Source organism: Micropterus dolomieu, linkage group LG22, assembly GCF_021292245.1.
Source record: "Micropterus dolomieu isolate WLL.071019.BEF.003 ecotype Adirondacks linkage group LG22, ASM2129224v1, whole genome shotgun sequence".
Lineage (NCBI taxonomy): Eukaryota > Metazoa > Chordata > Actinopteri > Centrarchiformes > Centrarchidae > Micropterus > Micropterus dolomieu.
This window is the reverse complement of record NC_060171.1, coordinates 21,387,797-21,404,764: the sequence shown is the minus strand read 5'-3', so window position 1 is coordinate 21,404,764 and position 16,968 is coordinate 21,387,797. Positions and strand designations below refer to the sequence as shown.

The window sequence follows — 16,968 nt, the reverse complement described above, 5'->3', positions numbered from 1 at the left end:
ATCATTATTGATGAACCCCACAAAGAATAGTATAGCGTTTAAAAGCAGAATTTTTATGCATTTTCCTACAATTCTCGGCAGGCATGCAAAATCCGGCATAACACCTGTGACAGTCGACTGCTACTACCCCCCCGCCACAGTTACGCTGTCAATCTGTGTGTGTGTGTGATATTATTTATATATATATATATATATATATATAAAATCTACATAGATTGTAAAATTTTGAAGAAGCTGGTTCTCATTGTCATTTTTAAATCTAATTTGACAAAATAGAAAACGAGAAAATGTATTCAGTAGAGCCCATGACCTCAGCTGAAGGGATGTATTGAGTCATGTGTGTTCAGTCTACTTTAGCTCACTATTGTGGTGTGCAGGCCAATAATCCTCAGTTTCAGCATGACCACAAAGTGCCAGACTTAAAGTAAATGTAATATCGTTTTATTTCCATGCTAAATAAAATTGTAGTTTGTGCTGATTACGTGTTTTCTTGTTTTTTTCCCCCCATACATGTAGCTGTTTGACAATGATGAGTTTATTAATAATTAGGTTACTGTATATAAGTAGATTAAGGTCATTGTTATTAAAGCTTTGACATGATGTGCAGCAATCTAATGTCCCCCACACTTGATCTTGTGTGATTTATTTGATAGTGAACTTTCTATTTGCAACCAAATATCACTTAATAAATTACGCCATGACATCTCCTTGGCAGTCTGCAATCTTTTGATCACATCTATTAAATGAAATAACTTACTAACTTAACAAACGCACGCAATGAACACCATTACCAGTACTGATTTGAGTATAAATGTATTCCTCGTAACCGTTATTATAACTGGTGTTATTAATCTGAATACTTGTGACCATTTCTGGCCATCCTCTCACAGCTGTTAGTAGTTTTTTGTAATGTTCAAATGTTTTTTTTATTAAAAGGAAGTGCATGTTGAAGTACATGGAATTTATTGTTGTGGTTTATACCGTAGTATCAAATTTGGTAGCGAGAATTGTGGAACTTCACTAGTGTTGGTATCGACTACAAAATTTCTAGCGTGAAATCGTATTGTAATGTACATTTCACCAAAACATTTCAATCCATCAACAAATCATTTCTTTTGTCACCTTATCTTTGGGTTGGAATCAGTGAGCTCTTTAAGCATTTCTCTTTTCGACTGGGTGCACCCTATTATCAATAAATCAAGAGTCAATACTCAATATTCACATCACGAATTAGGGTTGGGCCATGTCTACAAAATTTTCGGGTAATGTCTACAATAAAACATCGGGATGGACGATTGTCTTATGTGCTCTCGCACAGACTTTACGTGGTGGAAACTCTGCAGCCTACTAACACCAGATGCCAGGGTGCAGATGTTGGCTTCAGTTAATTGATAGGCTGCGGCATTAACAAGCTGACATGCAGCTCACCTACTGCCGTGATAACGGATTGCGGGTGGAAAAATCTGGAAAAAACACTGTTCTGTGTCTTTTGGTGACGTTATAAAACATACTACTGATGGAGAAAGTAGAGCAGACATGGTTGAGACAGTGAGAGAGAGGCGGGGCAAGCTGGTGTGCTTGCAGTGAGAGACCAGAGGAGAAGGTGTGTCTGAGTGTGGGGAGAAGAGAAGTCCGAGGCAGGTGCAAAGCACATTTAAAAATAATAATAATGTCCGTTGTGATTAAAACCTGCTTCCAAAAAGCCGGCTCAAAATCGTGATGTCTGTCAGCCATGGCTGATAGGCGATGCCATCATCCATTAGCCCAACCCACAATACCTGGTCTAATATTACTTCACAACTTACGTTGACTTTACAATCATTTGCTATTCAGTGTGTGAGCAATTACAAAATCACAGAAACCAGGACACCATATGAATACTCAGTTCTTCTGCAGACACCGGGAATGCATTTCAAAAAGAATAAAAAGGTGGTAGCTATCCATTCAAAGCCAAGCCAAAACAGAAATGTATAATTAAAGTATGGAAATTTTGGGTAGCGCAAGTGGTGCTGGAGTGTAAGAGTGGTGCTGGTCTTGTGCAGTTGTTGCTGGTTACCCTACCGCCGTGGCAGGAGAGGGGTAAGATCAGTAGTCCTTGGTTTGGAGTCCCTCAATTCAGGGTCTTCAATGTGGGATCTTGAGTTCTCATTTGGGTTGCCTCGCCATCCACTTCAAATTAGCTACAAAATATAATTTGAAAAACGGCCTGCGGTCATTGACAGGGTCCAGAAATGTTTATTAAAATACTTGGCTTTTCCAAATTAGTTTGATTTTAACATAATGTAATGCATGTAAATTTTTCTATCAACATATTTTAAATAAATTTTACATCAAACGAATTTCTGAATAAAATGTAAACCAAGTTTCTATCTTGCTTAAAGTTTCAGTGTGTATATTTTAGTGGAATCTAGTGGTGAGGGTTGAGAATTGCAACTAGTGGCTCACGGTGTATTCACGTGCTCCTCGGATGGAGCCATTTCCCGAGCTGTGACGTCTCTCTTCCGACCTTAGTGTGTGCTCATGTGCTCTTAAGTAGGAATGTGGAGTCAACATGGACGCTACTACAAAGACTTGTTGGATTAGCATTATCAGAGCATAAAAACACGCAGACAGTCAATGTCCTTACAGGCAAGTTATGACACTTGGTAACTATTTTTCTTTTTGCAATAAAGATTTGAGGAGGAAAAAAATTATTATTCCGATAACACATGAATGCACTGTAGTGAAAAGACCTAACTGCTGCTCTTATAAGAGCACCTGTCACAAAAATGTCCTTTGATAAATGAGGAGAGAAAGCTAGAAATGCGTGATTTACTGTGCTCACACAGTGTGTGGGTGCAAATCATTTGTTCTGCACTGATATTATTGATTGATTGATTATATTAATTCAGTTAAAGTTTAGTAGCAGAGGTCATAATTCAGCAGGGGGACCATGTCTCTGTAATGTGCACGTCAACATTAACTTATTAACATTTAGATAGCCTAATGCATTTGTGAAATCTGTGAATAAACCCAGCTTTAATTGTTGAGCATATTTACAGTACAAGCCTTGTCAGTGAAATATGAGTGCAAAAAAAAAAAAAACATTCAAAAACAATATAATCGTTCAATAATCGTAATCAAGGTGAAGTGGTCAATTAATTGTGATTTTAGGTGAAACTGTCCAGGCTACGTTTGGGCCACCATTTGTCCAAATTTCTCTTTTCTTGCTTCTAATAAACCAGTCTACTACTACTTCTTCACATGTATTCAGCATAATGACTAAATGTGCTCTGCAGAGCAATTTAACCGTGTGGGCTACTATAGAAAGCCTAAGTCCCTCCCTTTCCGGTGGACCACCATGGGACCTTATTTTGTAAAAACAAATTGCACAGTAGTCAATGGCAAGGGACAACAAATATTTTGATCCCATTTGAATTGTGCCCTAAATTACACATGATGTATGTCAATTTAAATTAATAATAAATAAAATGAAAGTCGCTATTTGTTGTAAAACAATTGAGGTATTACTCTGTGAAATACATAATTACAAACACCACAAACCCAAAAGTCATGTATGTGACGTCGTAACTTTTTCTCTCACTGACTGAATCAAGCGTTTACTGCACATAATGTCAAAAAACTTAAGTGAGAGACTGAGATGATGAAAGGACCAGGAGTCGTTAGATTAAACACATCAGGTGAGATATATTTCTGTGTGGAACATAGCTAAGTTACATAGCTAGTGACAACCAAGCAGTGAACGTTAGCTAGCATTACACGTAGGGATGAAACGATTACTGGTTTAACAGTAAACCTGGGTAAAATTCCCAACGGTTATTATTACCGTACACATTTTAATTACCATGATAACAGGGTATGGTTATTATAATCTCACGGCAAACACTGTCCAGCATCTCCCAGAATCAGAACGAGCTTTATTGCCAAGTATTGTTTTACACATACAAGGAATTTGCTTTGGTATTAAGGTGCTACACGCAGACAAACATACAGTTGACAAATAGATGTAGAAATATATAAATATGTAATAAACAAATGCAAGTTATATAAGAACAGAAGAATAGAGAAAAATACAACTGACGATATAAAAAAATTAAAATAATAAAAATAAAAAACAACAATGGAACAACAACTAACAATTTAGAGTTAACAACAAATATGTGCAATGTGCCAGGTTCGTGCATGATATGACATGAAGTCATATTTACATGTGCAAAGACGATTGTATTATTTGAAAGGGGGGAGTGTAGGTAGGGGACCCGGGCCTTGTTGATGAGGCTAGCTGCAGACGGGTAGAAGCTGTTTTTGTGGCGAGAGGTTTTGTTCCTGATGGACCGCTGCCTCTTGCCAGAGGGGAGAGTCTGAAACAGTTTGTGGGATGGGAGGCGTCAGCTGCAGGTCCTGAAGTGATAGAAGATTGCAGCAAATCACCTTCTCTGCAGAGCGAATGATATGATGACTTCAGCTGCCGCAGGAAGTACATCCTCTGCTGGGCCTTCTTGGTGAGGGAGGTGATATTCAGCTCCCACTTGAGGTCCTGGGAGATGATGGTGCCCAGGAAGCTGAAGGAGTCCACAGTGGCGACAGGGGAATCACTCAGGATGATGAGGGAGGGTGGGGCTGCTCTTCCTGAAGTCCACGACCATCTCAGAGGTCTTCAGAGGGTTGAGCTCCAGACTGTTCTGGCCGCACCAGGTCACCAGATGGTCAATCTCCCACCTGTAGGCGGACTCATCCCCACCAGAGGTTGAGCCCAATGAGGGTGGTGTCGACCGCAAACTTCAGGAGCTTGACAGACTGGTGACTGGAGGTGCAGCTGTTGGTATACAGGGAGAAAAGAAGAGGGGAAAGAACGCAGCCTTGAGGGGAACCGGTGCTGATGGTCCTGGAGTCTGACACATGTTTTCCCATCTTCACGTGCTGCTTTCTGTCCATCAGGAAGTCTGTGATCCACCTGCAGGTGGAGTCAGGCATGTTCAGCTGAGAGAGCTTGTCCTGCAGCAGGGCCGAGATGATGGTGTTGAAAGCAGAGCTGAAGTCCACAAACTGCATCATCTACAGACCTGTTGGCTCTGTAGGCGAACTGCAGGGGGTCCAGGAGTGGGTCTGTGATTGATTTAAGGTGTGCAGGCGCAGAATGCAATGTGGGTTTGTTTGGGTCAACGACAACACGGCGGAAGGCAAAGATTTTTCAGTCACTCTGAAGTCCGGTGAAGGAAACTTGATTGAAGAAGATGACCTTATAGTGAACGCAGGGTGAGTTAACTTTTAGCTTTGGTTCGTCTCTCTGACTCGCTAACAGCGTGTAAAAAACGCTACACGTTGTTCTGTTGCTGTGTGCGTTGTGTGTCGGCAGAGTCTATTCGTCCACTGCACATGATAACGCGTTACACAGTTCAGTCAACCAACCAGCATATCTAGAAACGCTACAGACTCCTGTATTTATGTCAGTTTTTGGGCTCATTGCAGTTACTATCACTGTCTTCTAAAACTTATTTGATTTCATGTAATTGTCTACGGGGTCACTGTATTACCTATATAATATAAAATCTTGATAATGCACATTGATGATTTTCATATGTTTACAAAATGTATTTGCTGTTATTTTATTTTTTAAGCACACAAAATGGCAACTGTATTTGTAGTTTTCAATATAAAACTTGTTGAAATGGTTTCAGTGTGTGTATCAGTACATTTTAATCTTTTTCGGCACATTTTTACAATACCGTGATAATACTAATAACATACCGTTGTCATCTCTAATTACACATTAACATGTTGCCGACGTATATTGTGCGGGACGAGATGTAGTTCACTGAACAGGTTTCACACAAAAGTAAATGTAACTTTACTGTTTTACAACAAACTGCGACTTTCTTAACTAACAATTATATTTTAAATTGAAAACATCATATATGTACTTCAGGGATCATCTCTAACCAGATAAGTTGTATCTGGCCATTGACTACCGTACATATTGTTTCCAAAATAAGGTCCCATGGGGTGGAAGCAATGGGCACTCTACAGGAACATGGTGACGTCCTTGTAAGGGGACCCACAGTGTATGTAGAAAGATATGGGTCATTGTAAGATTATAAAAACATCAACATGACAACGGTTCATTATGTAGGGTTACAATTCACCACTGAAAACATAGTTATGAATTTTATACTGCATTTCTGTAAATAGATCCTCCTAAATATTATAACTGAACGTTATACCAATTAATGTTCCTGACAAAACATTATGTAGCTTATTTTATTGAACTGTAGCTTACATTATGAACTTATGTAGCTTCAGTAAACAGTAGCTTTACCAGCCAGAAAGGAAAAAAGCAATAAGCAATCAAACACTGATGTTTTTATATTCTCTCCACTTGAGTTTTTGAAAAGATTCACCTTATTTAAGGGCTTCAACAACTGCTCATCACTTAATGCTAATTTTGTTAGCTTTAGGCCTATAAAATTGAACTCGCTAACGTTAGCTTAGAATAGCGCCATTTCATTTTTTTACCATTTCTGTCTTCAACTCTCACTTTACAGATATTACAGTTTCTTACATTCTGTGTTATAAATTTTAATTTAAAAGATAAATAGACCACGCACCTATCGAACTAAGGTCCCTCTGATGACCCGCAGGAGACACCAACCCAGGTGTCAGCCATCACTTCAAATGAGCCACTCCTCAGATCTCTGCAACCAAAGAAACAGGAAATTGGTCTTGAGGCCTAGGGACCATCGCATATATTTTTAAAAACAAAACAAACAATCAATCGATTAATGCATATTAATATGCATATTAATCTATAATGACTCGCCTCCACCAGTAAAATCCTGCTTTTATATTAATGCATGCTTCATGATAGTCTAATGGTAGTGTAAAAGTCACAGGGGCATTATTTTCTGCATTGAGTAGTTTAACTTTTATAATTTATTATTTATATTTATTTATTTATTTACTTTTTTATTTTGATTATTATATCAGGAGAATGGACGATTAAATACTACATACTTTTACATAGGCTAAGTAAAGGTTCTGAATACTTCCTCTACCACTGACATGTTGTGAAACACAGAATACCCTTTCACATTTACTTTCTTAATGGACGTCAAGCATGGATCCGCTTCATTAACCCACATAACACAAACTTCTGTAGGCCTATACAACCATTACCGCTTTTGGTCGGAAGGCAGGTTACCACGCTCCTCGTGACGTGCGCGACGTGCACCGATGTGACGTCGGAAGAAATGTTTCTGCCCATGCTCGCAAAGACAGGAGGAGATCAGCCACACTGCAGCTGACGATGTGTTGTAGTGATGTAATGTTGCCTGTTTGGTGACTACGGATGGCTGTTTGTGCCAGGCTCTGCGGAGTGGGTCAGTCGCGGAGGTGCAGGCGGCGACAGCGGCATAACCAGCAGGATCCGGGTAGCGATTCCGACATGGACGAGGAAGAAGAGGAGCGGATCGTGGGCCAGAGGCAAGGCGGCGACGTCGGTGGAGGAGGCCCGGAGAGCGCCGTCGCCACTGCAGGGCCGAGTGACGCTTGTGAATATGGCAGCGGTCATGTCAACAGAGGAGGCTGTGCAGATCGGGCCAGCACGGGACCTCCACACCCGCAATCGTTAACGGATTTACCGCCGGAGCTTTTAGTGGAAATATTCTCCTTGCTTCCCGGAACAACACTACCAAATGTTGCCCTCATCTGCAAGAAATTCAAACAAATCCTTAACACTGAAACCATCTGGAGAAGGCGGTGCATGGAAGGTAAATATGGCGATTACTGAACATTGAAGTAACTTAAACTTTGACGTCTATTAGACAGCTAAACAAATAGTTGAGTCACATATTAAAAACAGATATCAGATGTGTTGACCAGACTATATGAGATTCCTTTATGTCGACAGGTTATTTGTGTCCGGCTCGGTGCCTACCCCGGACTCATCTGAAATGTATTCCCTAAAAGCATTTCTATTGATCTGTACGGGAACCATGAAGGAAATTACTGTTAACCCAGTCGCTGGGTCCTCAGTCACCCCGCTGTAATAAATAGACCGAGGCCTCTCACTGTTATTAGGCCCATGTCAGCCATTCTCTGCAGCTGATAAGACCTAATCAGGGCCGGACCTAGCCTTTTGGGGGCCTTGAGCACTGTTTTGATCACTACCACCCCATGTTGTTAGCCAGGGGATTGCACTGTGGAAGGTTTGAACAAATATATTTAATAGTATACATAATTATGCACAAATACTATGGAAAAATATAAAGATACACTGCCTGATATTCTCCCAGCTCACTGTTGATGTCACATGTCAAGTAGTATTGCTGAAACAATTAGTCAGTTGGGCGATTAATCAATACATTTTTGAAAGTAGGTACATTGTTTCAAATGGGAAGTTGATAATGTATAAAATAACCAACACAAAGATCCAATAGTGACACAAAGCAGTTCAGCTCATTGATGTGCAACATAGCCCACAATTGCCAATGACACCCGGAGATATTAAAGGGATAGATACCACGGTAGAAGGCAAATATCATCATATCGCCCAGCTATACTTGAAATCCTTTATAAAAGAATATACAAAATATTTGCTCACTCCAGCTTCTCCAGTGTCAAGATATAATGCTTTGATCTGTTTCATAACATTATGGATTGATTTGTTATTTTTTATGTCAAACAAAAATGAGAGGTTTAAAGACAGTGCTTGAGGCTTGTGTAATTGGCACTTGTCATTCAATTCATTTTCTATAAAATTGACTAAATGATTCTGTTAATTGTAAGAGTACTCTGTATAGTAATAAAAAAAACATTAGCTGCAGTGACGAGCAGTTTGCTGGGAGGAAATTTTGGTGACTTGGGGCAATTATTTTGCACTGTAACAGAATCAAGGAGTGAGGGAACTGCAAATGTATGTGAGATCAAAGTAGTGGAAAAGAAAAACAACCAGCATAAGAGGCATTCAATGTAAGCTAGGAAGCCACTTTTATGTGTAGTGCAGAACTGCAATGTACTATTAAAATCACTGAATGAAATCCAAGAATTTAAGTATTCTTCATTTAAACCTTGTAAACACTTTGAAGGCAAGCCCTCAATTTCTAAGGTGTCGAGGTAGAAGAAAGCGGTTGCAGTAAAGCCAAAATATTTAGCTATGTAATTATTATAACATTTAAATGTTCTTTTGTGGGGGTTCTTGTTGTGGCTGCTTGGCCCTAAGCAGCTGATTCGTTCACTTATGTCTCAGGTCGGCTGTGCGTAAAGAAGAAACCTTGTGAATCATTGTGAATCAGATGTGATCGTGGTCACATCTCTGTCTGTTGACTGGAGTTCAAGTATGGACTGCCCATCTTGCAAATTTACCGTTTAGCGGCTGTCAGTTTATTAGTTACAATTTTTCTGACTTTTGCCTCTGCTCAGCCTAGATCTGCCATAAGGTGTAACACCATGATTCACATTATGATATGAAGATATTTGATTACAATGCTTAAAAGTCGACTTCATAACCATTTCCATTACCACTAATACTGATCCAGATATATAGTATGCATAGCCTTGATAAATCAATTTGAATATTAAACCTTCTACTATTTTCCTTATGTGTTTTCCCTCTGCAGAGTTTGGAATGAAGGAGGATCTGAGGAAGATGGAAGTGGGGGGAGTATCTAGCCGGGACCTCTATGTTAAATGTGAGTTTGACTGCTGATTAAACAGCTATCATGTCGTCTGTCAATTGATCCAGTGGAATATTTGGTTCGTTCTTATTCCATCAGGTCATTTAACATTTGTACCCTCGTATTATCTTGTGTGTATGTGTAATAGGTGTCCAATGTACAGATCTCCCTAATGCAGACAGTCCTGGCAATTGTTTTTTTATTTAAATTTAAATGTGGTTTCTCTGTTTCACTTTATCTTAAACTATCCTTATGGTACAGCTACTTTTTTTTAATGTAGTCTCTCGTCTGTTTCTCATGTAGTTATCAGCAGTAATATAAAGCTTATTTTACATTGTGAAATTCCAGCTGCCACCAAACATGCCAGGCAAAGTGGTGGCACCTGTTGGCTCTTTGAATAGATTATTTTGGCACATTACTGCATTCACTACACGGCTGCGTTGGACTGGGCCCGCCTTGGTCCGTGGGTGCTCTACACATGCCTGTGTTGTGCCTGTCCAGGTGTCAACCCACGGGTGAAGTCTGGGCGCTTTATGAAGCTCCTCCCGGACTACGAGCACATGGACTATAGAGACGTGTACACACACTGTATGTACATGGGCCTCAAAGTGGATGGCTGCAGCATGAGGGGTTGTGTGAGTGGGACTCTAATTGATTTAATTTGTAAACAAACAGTTGCAGCAGTGTTTATGCATCCTGTGTGAATGGTAAATGTATTAATAATTCTCCTCAACACTGTTTGCCGTATTGTTATGTTTGAAATGGGAGGCCAGATCATTCGGTGTGCTGTGTGTGCTGTTTAGACTGGCCAACAGGAATGTGTTCAGTTTACACTTTCTTCACTTTGGGTTTACATCTCATAGACTCCATCCTGACAGACATTAAACAAAAAGTAGAGTCTGTGGATTTTAACATCTCCTCTTGTGTTTTTAACCATGCACTGTGTAGCTCCTAGTAAAGTACGGGTGTAGCAATGCAGAAACTGATTAGTGTGGTGTGATGTTGTGCTCTTGTGTTGCAGTGCTTCACCCATACAGACATATCTTGGGCTTATGGCAGCCTGACATAGGGCCTTATGGTGGCTTGCTCAACGTTGTGGTAAGTAGTGTTTCTCAGACAAGACATTTGCATTATGATGAGGAACAATGACTGCAATTTACAGATTGTTGACCACTTTTGCATGACAAAACAACGGTTACCAAAAAATGAAGTAGCCCACAATGCTGATCATTTATGGTGTGGCAATATTCAGCTGCTAATGCTTTGACAGGAAACTTGAACACGATTTCATTAAAAGTGTTTTTCATTCAGGTGGACGGGCTGTTTATTATTGGCTGGATGTATTTGCCACCTCATGACCCCCGCGTGGAGGATCCCATGAGAAGAAGGCCACTCTTCCGTATCCACATGTGGGAGAGCAACAAGGCCACTGTGGAATGTATGTACGGACACAAGGGTCCTCACAAAGGAGACATACAGGTACAGGGCCTACACAGCACAAAAGCTTCTCTGTGCACCATAGAAATGAGCTCTACATAACCTGTACATTTGTTGACACAGATTACTGATTCTACTTTAATTTGAGGTTAGAAGCTAATAAAAGTAGGTCCTCCTTTTAATGTTTCTTATTGTGTTATTTTTAGACCGTGAAGAAGGATGAATTTTCAACCAAATGTAACCAGACTGATCATCACCGCATGCCAGGGGGCCGACAGGAGGTGAGTCACATCAGATTACTGTTACTACTTGATGACCTATTCGCTTATCTTGCTTGATTATGCACACTCACTTTTTGCAGACTGTTATCAGCCTTCTGTAATTTGTGTGTGTGTGTGGTTGTGCGCGTGCCCGTACATGTATGTAGGAGTTCAGGACATGGTTGGAAGAAGAATGGGGCCGGACACTGGAAGAAATCTTCCATGAGCACATGCAGGAGCTCATCCTGATGAAGTTCATTTATACCAGTCAATACGAGTAAGACTCTTCTTTTCCTCATACTTGCTCTGTAGAATGAAGAATGGCTTGTTATCTTTAGAGATGGCTCACATGACCCATCTATGCAGTTCTGATGGGCTTGGCAGAGGCACAGGTAAAGATGTGGCTTTCGTCTGTTTTCTTTTGACAGTAACTGCTTGACATATCGGAGGATCTACTTGCCTCCCGTGATGCCCTCTGACCTTCTGCAGCCAGGCCTCTTCAAAGGCACCTATGGCAGTCACGGCCTGGAGATTGTCATGTTCAGTTTCCATGGGACTTCCGCGAGAGCCACCAAGCTCACTGTAAGTTACTAAATAATCAGTATCAGAGGCTGTGCTTGTTTTAAAAATAGGTTTCTAACTAATAAAATGACTCATATGCATGTCCGCCCTGCAATATAAAGTAATTGCAGGCAATTCTATGAACACACGCTGCCCTCGTGAATATTTAATATCCCGTATATGTGCTCTAGGTCATCATCCTCCTCTCCAACAACAAACTATTCGGCCAAAATTCTTGTTATCACTACTCAAGCTTTTAACAGCCACTCCAATGCTGCATCTCAATTAGAAAACTTCAGCTAGTACACTAACATGTAATACACTGTGTATACTATGTACTTACTTGCGTTGTGTTTGAATTTACTGGAAATGACAATTCTTTTTAATGCCAAATTATCATCATTTGTTCTTGAATGTCAGTCAGCAAAATATCTGCAGGCTTGTTTGCTCTCTTGACTTCAGTTCAGTGGTATTAAAAAAATATTGAATCAGATTTGTGCCAATCTAGTCAAACAAAAAATAAGAATTTGAGAGAAATAAAACTAACTGAATCAAAAGAAAATATTCTCAAAAGTAAAATGTATAACTTGCAAACAAAGTATTGGTCTTTTACTTTTTTGATAAGAAGTCCCTTTCTTTACAGTTCACTCTGCTGCTTTCTCACTGATCAGACTGACAACTCCCACTGTCAGCTTTGCGGTCATACTCCCAGCTCACTTGTTTGTAATGCCTGACTTTTTGATTGCAGTTGGAAAACAAACGTCTCTCATGGGCGGGTTTTTCAGGGGTGCATCCCTATTGGCTAGTGACTGACAGCTCAGTGCCCCGCCCGTTGCTTAGTGCAGCGAGCTGTTTTGATACCCCAAACACTGGAAACTGGATTAAATATAACATTGATTATATGTTGTCTGAGCTGTACCATACCAGCTGTTTTGTTGTCTTAAGTTAGAAGTAAAGCTAAGCCTAGCAGACTGCATCAAATGATCTGTTCGGGTCTGCACATCCCACAATGTTACATTGTTCTACAAAGAGAAGGCAAATTAGTTTTTTTAACAATAGCTATCACATAAAACACACAGAGTACAGGCTAACATTACTTAACTAGTTAGCTAACATTATTAGCGACGTGAAAGCTAACTTACATAGCAAGGCTTATTTTAACTTCTAACTTAAGACGACAAAACATCTAGTAGGCTACAGCTCAGACAACATATGGTCAATACTCACACTTACTAATCTTGTAGCAATCCAGTTTCCAGTAAAGATTCCAGTGTTTGGGGTGCCAAAACCGCTTGCAGCTCTGAATAACATCTGTGGCACTGAGCTGTCACGCAGACACTCACTAGCCATTGGGGATGCACCCCTGAAAAAACCTGCCGACGCGAGATGTTTGTGTCAGAACTGCAAGCAAAAAGTTATGAAGCGCAAACGACAGAGCTGGAAAAGTCTGATCAATGATAAAGCAACAGAGATGAGTACGTAAAAGACAAATAGTTTGTTTGCAAGTTATGTGTTTTATTTTTGAGGTCATTTTTGTTGCATAAAGTTTTATTCTCTACCAAATTCTTAATTTTAGTCTGATTTTTAAGGAAGTTTTATTTGACTTAATTGGCGCAAATCTGATTCCATAAAAATGAATGTACTTTTACTTGCTTGCAAAACTGCAGCTTCATTGGCCGCCATTTTTCACAAGTTTGAAAATGGTCTGTGGTCCCTCTCCTTCCACCAAGATGGCAACCAAGGTATGGAGGAGCGCGAGTTGAGACACAGCTCTACACACCAAGTGCTTTTGACCTAGAGGATATAACATTAACCCACCAAATCTGCTAGTGGAGCAAACTGTAATTTTAACTCCGTCCTGCAGGGAGACCCCAATGTTCCTGCAGGGCAACTCACTCTGGATGTTGACCTGAACCGGCCTGTGGTTCTCCCAGACTTGGAGCACCAGCGCAACATAGAGGAGCTGTCCCGGCTGGTACAGGGGGTACACGATGAAATACAGAGAGAAGCAGAACAACAGGCCAAGGGTACTTCTGCCACAGTCAAAGGTGTTGCAGAGGGGGCCTGTGGTGGTCCCAGCGCAGCAGAAGGGGTGGAGGCAGACCATGGTGCCTGTTCAGACAGCTGCCAGCCGGGCCCTAGCCCCACCACTGATCCTCCGGAAGCCCAGCCCTTCGTCCTGCCTCTGGGGGTTATGGCTCGCAACGAGGTGTACCCTCGCACCTGCAGGAAATGGTAAGAACTCGGCTAAAATGCCGTGCAGTGTGCATACAGTATACAGGTGGATTGATTGTAGCTGTATGACATGCTGTGTTGTTGAAAGTTCATGGCCAGCATGCTGTAATCTTATCAGTAAAAATGGGGATTTTGACTTTGACAAATTAATATAAATTGTTTGGCCAGTCTTTTGTAACTGTAATTATTATTTTTTGGTTGCACGCATTTATCACCCTAAAAGAAAACACATTGATCTCACTCAAAGAAACACCTCAGATAAGATTAATAATTACAAATTGAAAATTTATTACTCATTTTGAAAGTGGATGTGGATTATTGGGATGCAGCCCTGTTCTTATCACAGTTTCCATGTCAATTAATTTGCATTAATCCATAAGGAGTTTTCTATAAATCCCATCTTAATATTCAAATGATGATAAGTTATTGATTGTTGAAGTCAAATATTGCAGTCATAACCATTACCTGTTCCATCAAAATATTGATGAATTAATGTTTCTCCATTTCAGCTTCTATGGAACCGGCCTGATCGCTGGGCACGGCTTTACAAGTCCAGAGCGCACCCCGGGGCTCTTTGTGCTGTTTGATGAGGACCGTTTTGGTTTCATCTGGCTGGAGTTGAAGTCTTTCAGTCTGTACAGTCGCCTGACGGACAACCTAGCCCACGCTCACGCCCCAAACATGGAGCGATTTGAGGCCATGCTGCACAACATGCAGTCTTGGACATCCTGATGCACCATGCTTTAAGCCTCCTCTCACAATACAATGCATAATAACAACCATTATACACAAATCACCTCTGTCCTCTGCTGATGTTACTATCATCATATCATGACCTGAATTCTCTAGGTTCTATCTGTTTCTGTTTCACAAACATTGATCATTACTGTCTAATTAAGCTTGTTATATCACCACAAGAACTTTGAAAGGCCCCCCTAAGTCACTGTTTATCACCTCACCCCAGTATAACCTAAATCCTCCAGTACAGCATGAGAGCAGGTCAACTTAAAGGTTTATTTATTTATTTATTCCCCACAGGAGAAAAGGAATGCTGTTTCATACAACTTATTATGGCTCAAACTGTACGTGCCTCTGATTCTAAAACCATGTCTGTACTTGGTAGTGCTTGAAGAAGATAAAGGTGTCCAATGTATTCTACTATATAGTATTATACTGATTTCGGTGCCCAACATATTGAATTGCATGCTGCATTTTATTTAGATCCAATCGTGTAACACTCATCAACATTATCTGATGTTTTATTTTCATTAAGCAGCATGCCTTGCTTTTTGTTATTTTTTTTGCTTTAGAGACATATGAATTTAAAAAAAAAAAAGACAGCATCTCAGGTGTTTCTCTTTGCCACATGTCAGTGAAAAACAGTATTTATGTGTATATGAAGTTATCGTTCTATTAACTTGTCCAATAGAAATACTTGGTGAGTTTTACAACTGGGTACTTTTCTAATGATTGACGAGAGAGGATTTGCTGTCTTATCAACTGTAGCCACATCAGCCAGCCAGGCAGCCTGATGTTTTTTGCCCTCTGAACTTAAGACATATCTTTTTCAGTAATATCCTTTGGCTCATGGTCTGATATCAAACATACTTTCAATGTCGCCACACCTGACATAATATTATGTAAATTGGAAAGATGTACTGCAATAGAATAACATAACATAAGCTGGATTTAATCAAAATATCAAAATTATACAGTTTATGTGCTTATGTAATAGGATCTGAAATAGAAACTTCTGTTACCTTTAAAATGTATTGCTTTTGTTGTTTGTTTAAATGGCTTAAGTGACATTTGCCTGGCTTTATACCTGCAAAGCTATTCCCTCCAGTTTAATTCAAACTTGAGACCAGGTTAGCTGAACATTATACAAACTAACAGCTCAAAGTGCATCTCAAAGTACCAAGAAAGTGTCTCTGTGTCTCATTATGGCCTGATGGTGATGCCCAGTAGCTTTCCTACTTCAAGTGCACTTTTCTGGGCAGTATAGTGAATCATTCAGAACCACTGGCCAGCCCTTTTATATCAAACTGCAGCTTTACTAACATTTGCAACAAAAAAAAGTGTCAGCTAAAGCATCATCAGCTTCATTTTATCACATTGTATTAACTTTCTCTCAAATTACACTTGTTTTATACATTATCCTATCTGTAAGTCCTGTGCACACAGCTTTTTGAATGATTTGCCTTTGAAAAGTGTTGCTTTGTACTATTTTCAATGCTATACGCCACACAATTTTGTGGAAAACAAAACAAAGTTTGACCTATTGAACTGCTCACATCAGACTTCAGGGAGCTTTTCAGCTTAAACGCTCTTCTCAGTAATAAAAAGTACAAAACTGAAAAGAACCTATTTGTCAAATCTGTTTATTTTTTCTGTGGTTTGTATACACTCACCTAAAGGATTATTAGGAACACCATACTAATACTGTGTTTGACCCCCTTTCGCCTTCAGAACTGCCTTAATTCTACGTGGCATTGATTCAACAAGGTGCTGAAAGCATTCTTTAGAAATGTTGGCCCATATTGATAGGATAGCATCTTGCAGTTGACGGAGATTTGTGGGATGCACATCCAGGGCACGAAGCTCCCGTTCCACCACATCCCAAAGATGCTCTATTGGGTTGAGATCTGGTGACTATGGGGGCCATTTTAGTACAGTGAACTCATTGTAATGTTCAAGAAACCAATTTGAAATGATTCGAGCTTTGTGACATGGTGCATTATCCTGCTGGAAGTAGCCATCAGAGGATGGGTACATGGTGGCCATAAAGGGATGGACATGGTCAG

The 16,968-nt window shown here is 40.1% G+C and overlaps 2 protein-coding genes across 4 annotated transcripts in view; one reads left to right on the top strand and one right to left on the bottom strand.

Moving 5' to 3' along the window:
- The window catches only part of fanci (FA complementation group I), a 36,681-nt gene extending 29,989 nt beyond the window's left edge, over positions 1-6,692 (bottom strand). For both annotated transcript variants that reach the window (XM_046038054.1, XM_046038056.1), the window contains exons 1-2: positions 6,606-6,692; positions 2,062-2,180 (exon numbers count right to left, since the gene is read on the bottom strand). The gene's annotated coding sequence lies outside the window, so the exon portion shown is untranslated. The remainder of the gene's footprint in view (positions 1-2,061; positions 2,181-6,605) is intronic.
- Positions 6,693-7,263: 571 nt separating this feature from the next.
- fbxo31 (F-box protein 31) lies at positions 7,264-16,527 on the top strand. Of its 2 annotated transcripts, XM_046038059.1 has the most exons (10): positions 7,264-7,766; positions 9,615-9,686; positions 10,173-10,259; positions 10,693-10,769; positions 10,983-11,150; positions 11,315-11,389; positions 11,536-11,645; positions 11,797-11,950; positions 13,794-14,164; positions 14,674-16,527. In XM_046038059.1, exons 1-10 carry the CDS (start codon positions 7,346-7,348, stop codon positions 14,894-14,896), a joined length of 1,758 nt encoding a protein of 585 aa, XP_045894015.1. In that variant the 5' UTR covers positions 7,264-7,345; the 3' UTR covers positions 14,897-16,527. The 2 variants fall into 2 exon arrangements, with proteins under 2 accessions (XP_045894015.1, XP_045894016.1); XM_046038060.1 differs by lacking the exon at positions 10,173-10,259 and having other exon boundaries at positions 7,266-7,766.
- The last annotated feature ends 441 nt before the right edge of the window (positions 16,528-16,968 follow it).

Coding starts and splice junctions, on each gene's coding strand:
- fbxo31 (XM_046038059.1), top strand. CDS start 7,346: ATGGCTGTTTGTGCCAGGCTCTGCGGAGTGGGTCAGTCGCGGAGGTGC. Junction 11,151..11,314: donor CTCACAAAGGAGACATACAG/GTACAGGGCCTA, acceptor TGTTATTTTTAG/ACCGTGAAGAAGGATGAATT. Junction 11,951..13,793: donor CGAGAGCCACCAAGCTCACT/GTAAGTTACTAA, acceptor TCCGTCCTGCAG/GGAGACCCCAATGTTCCTGC.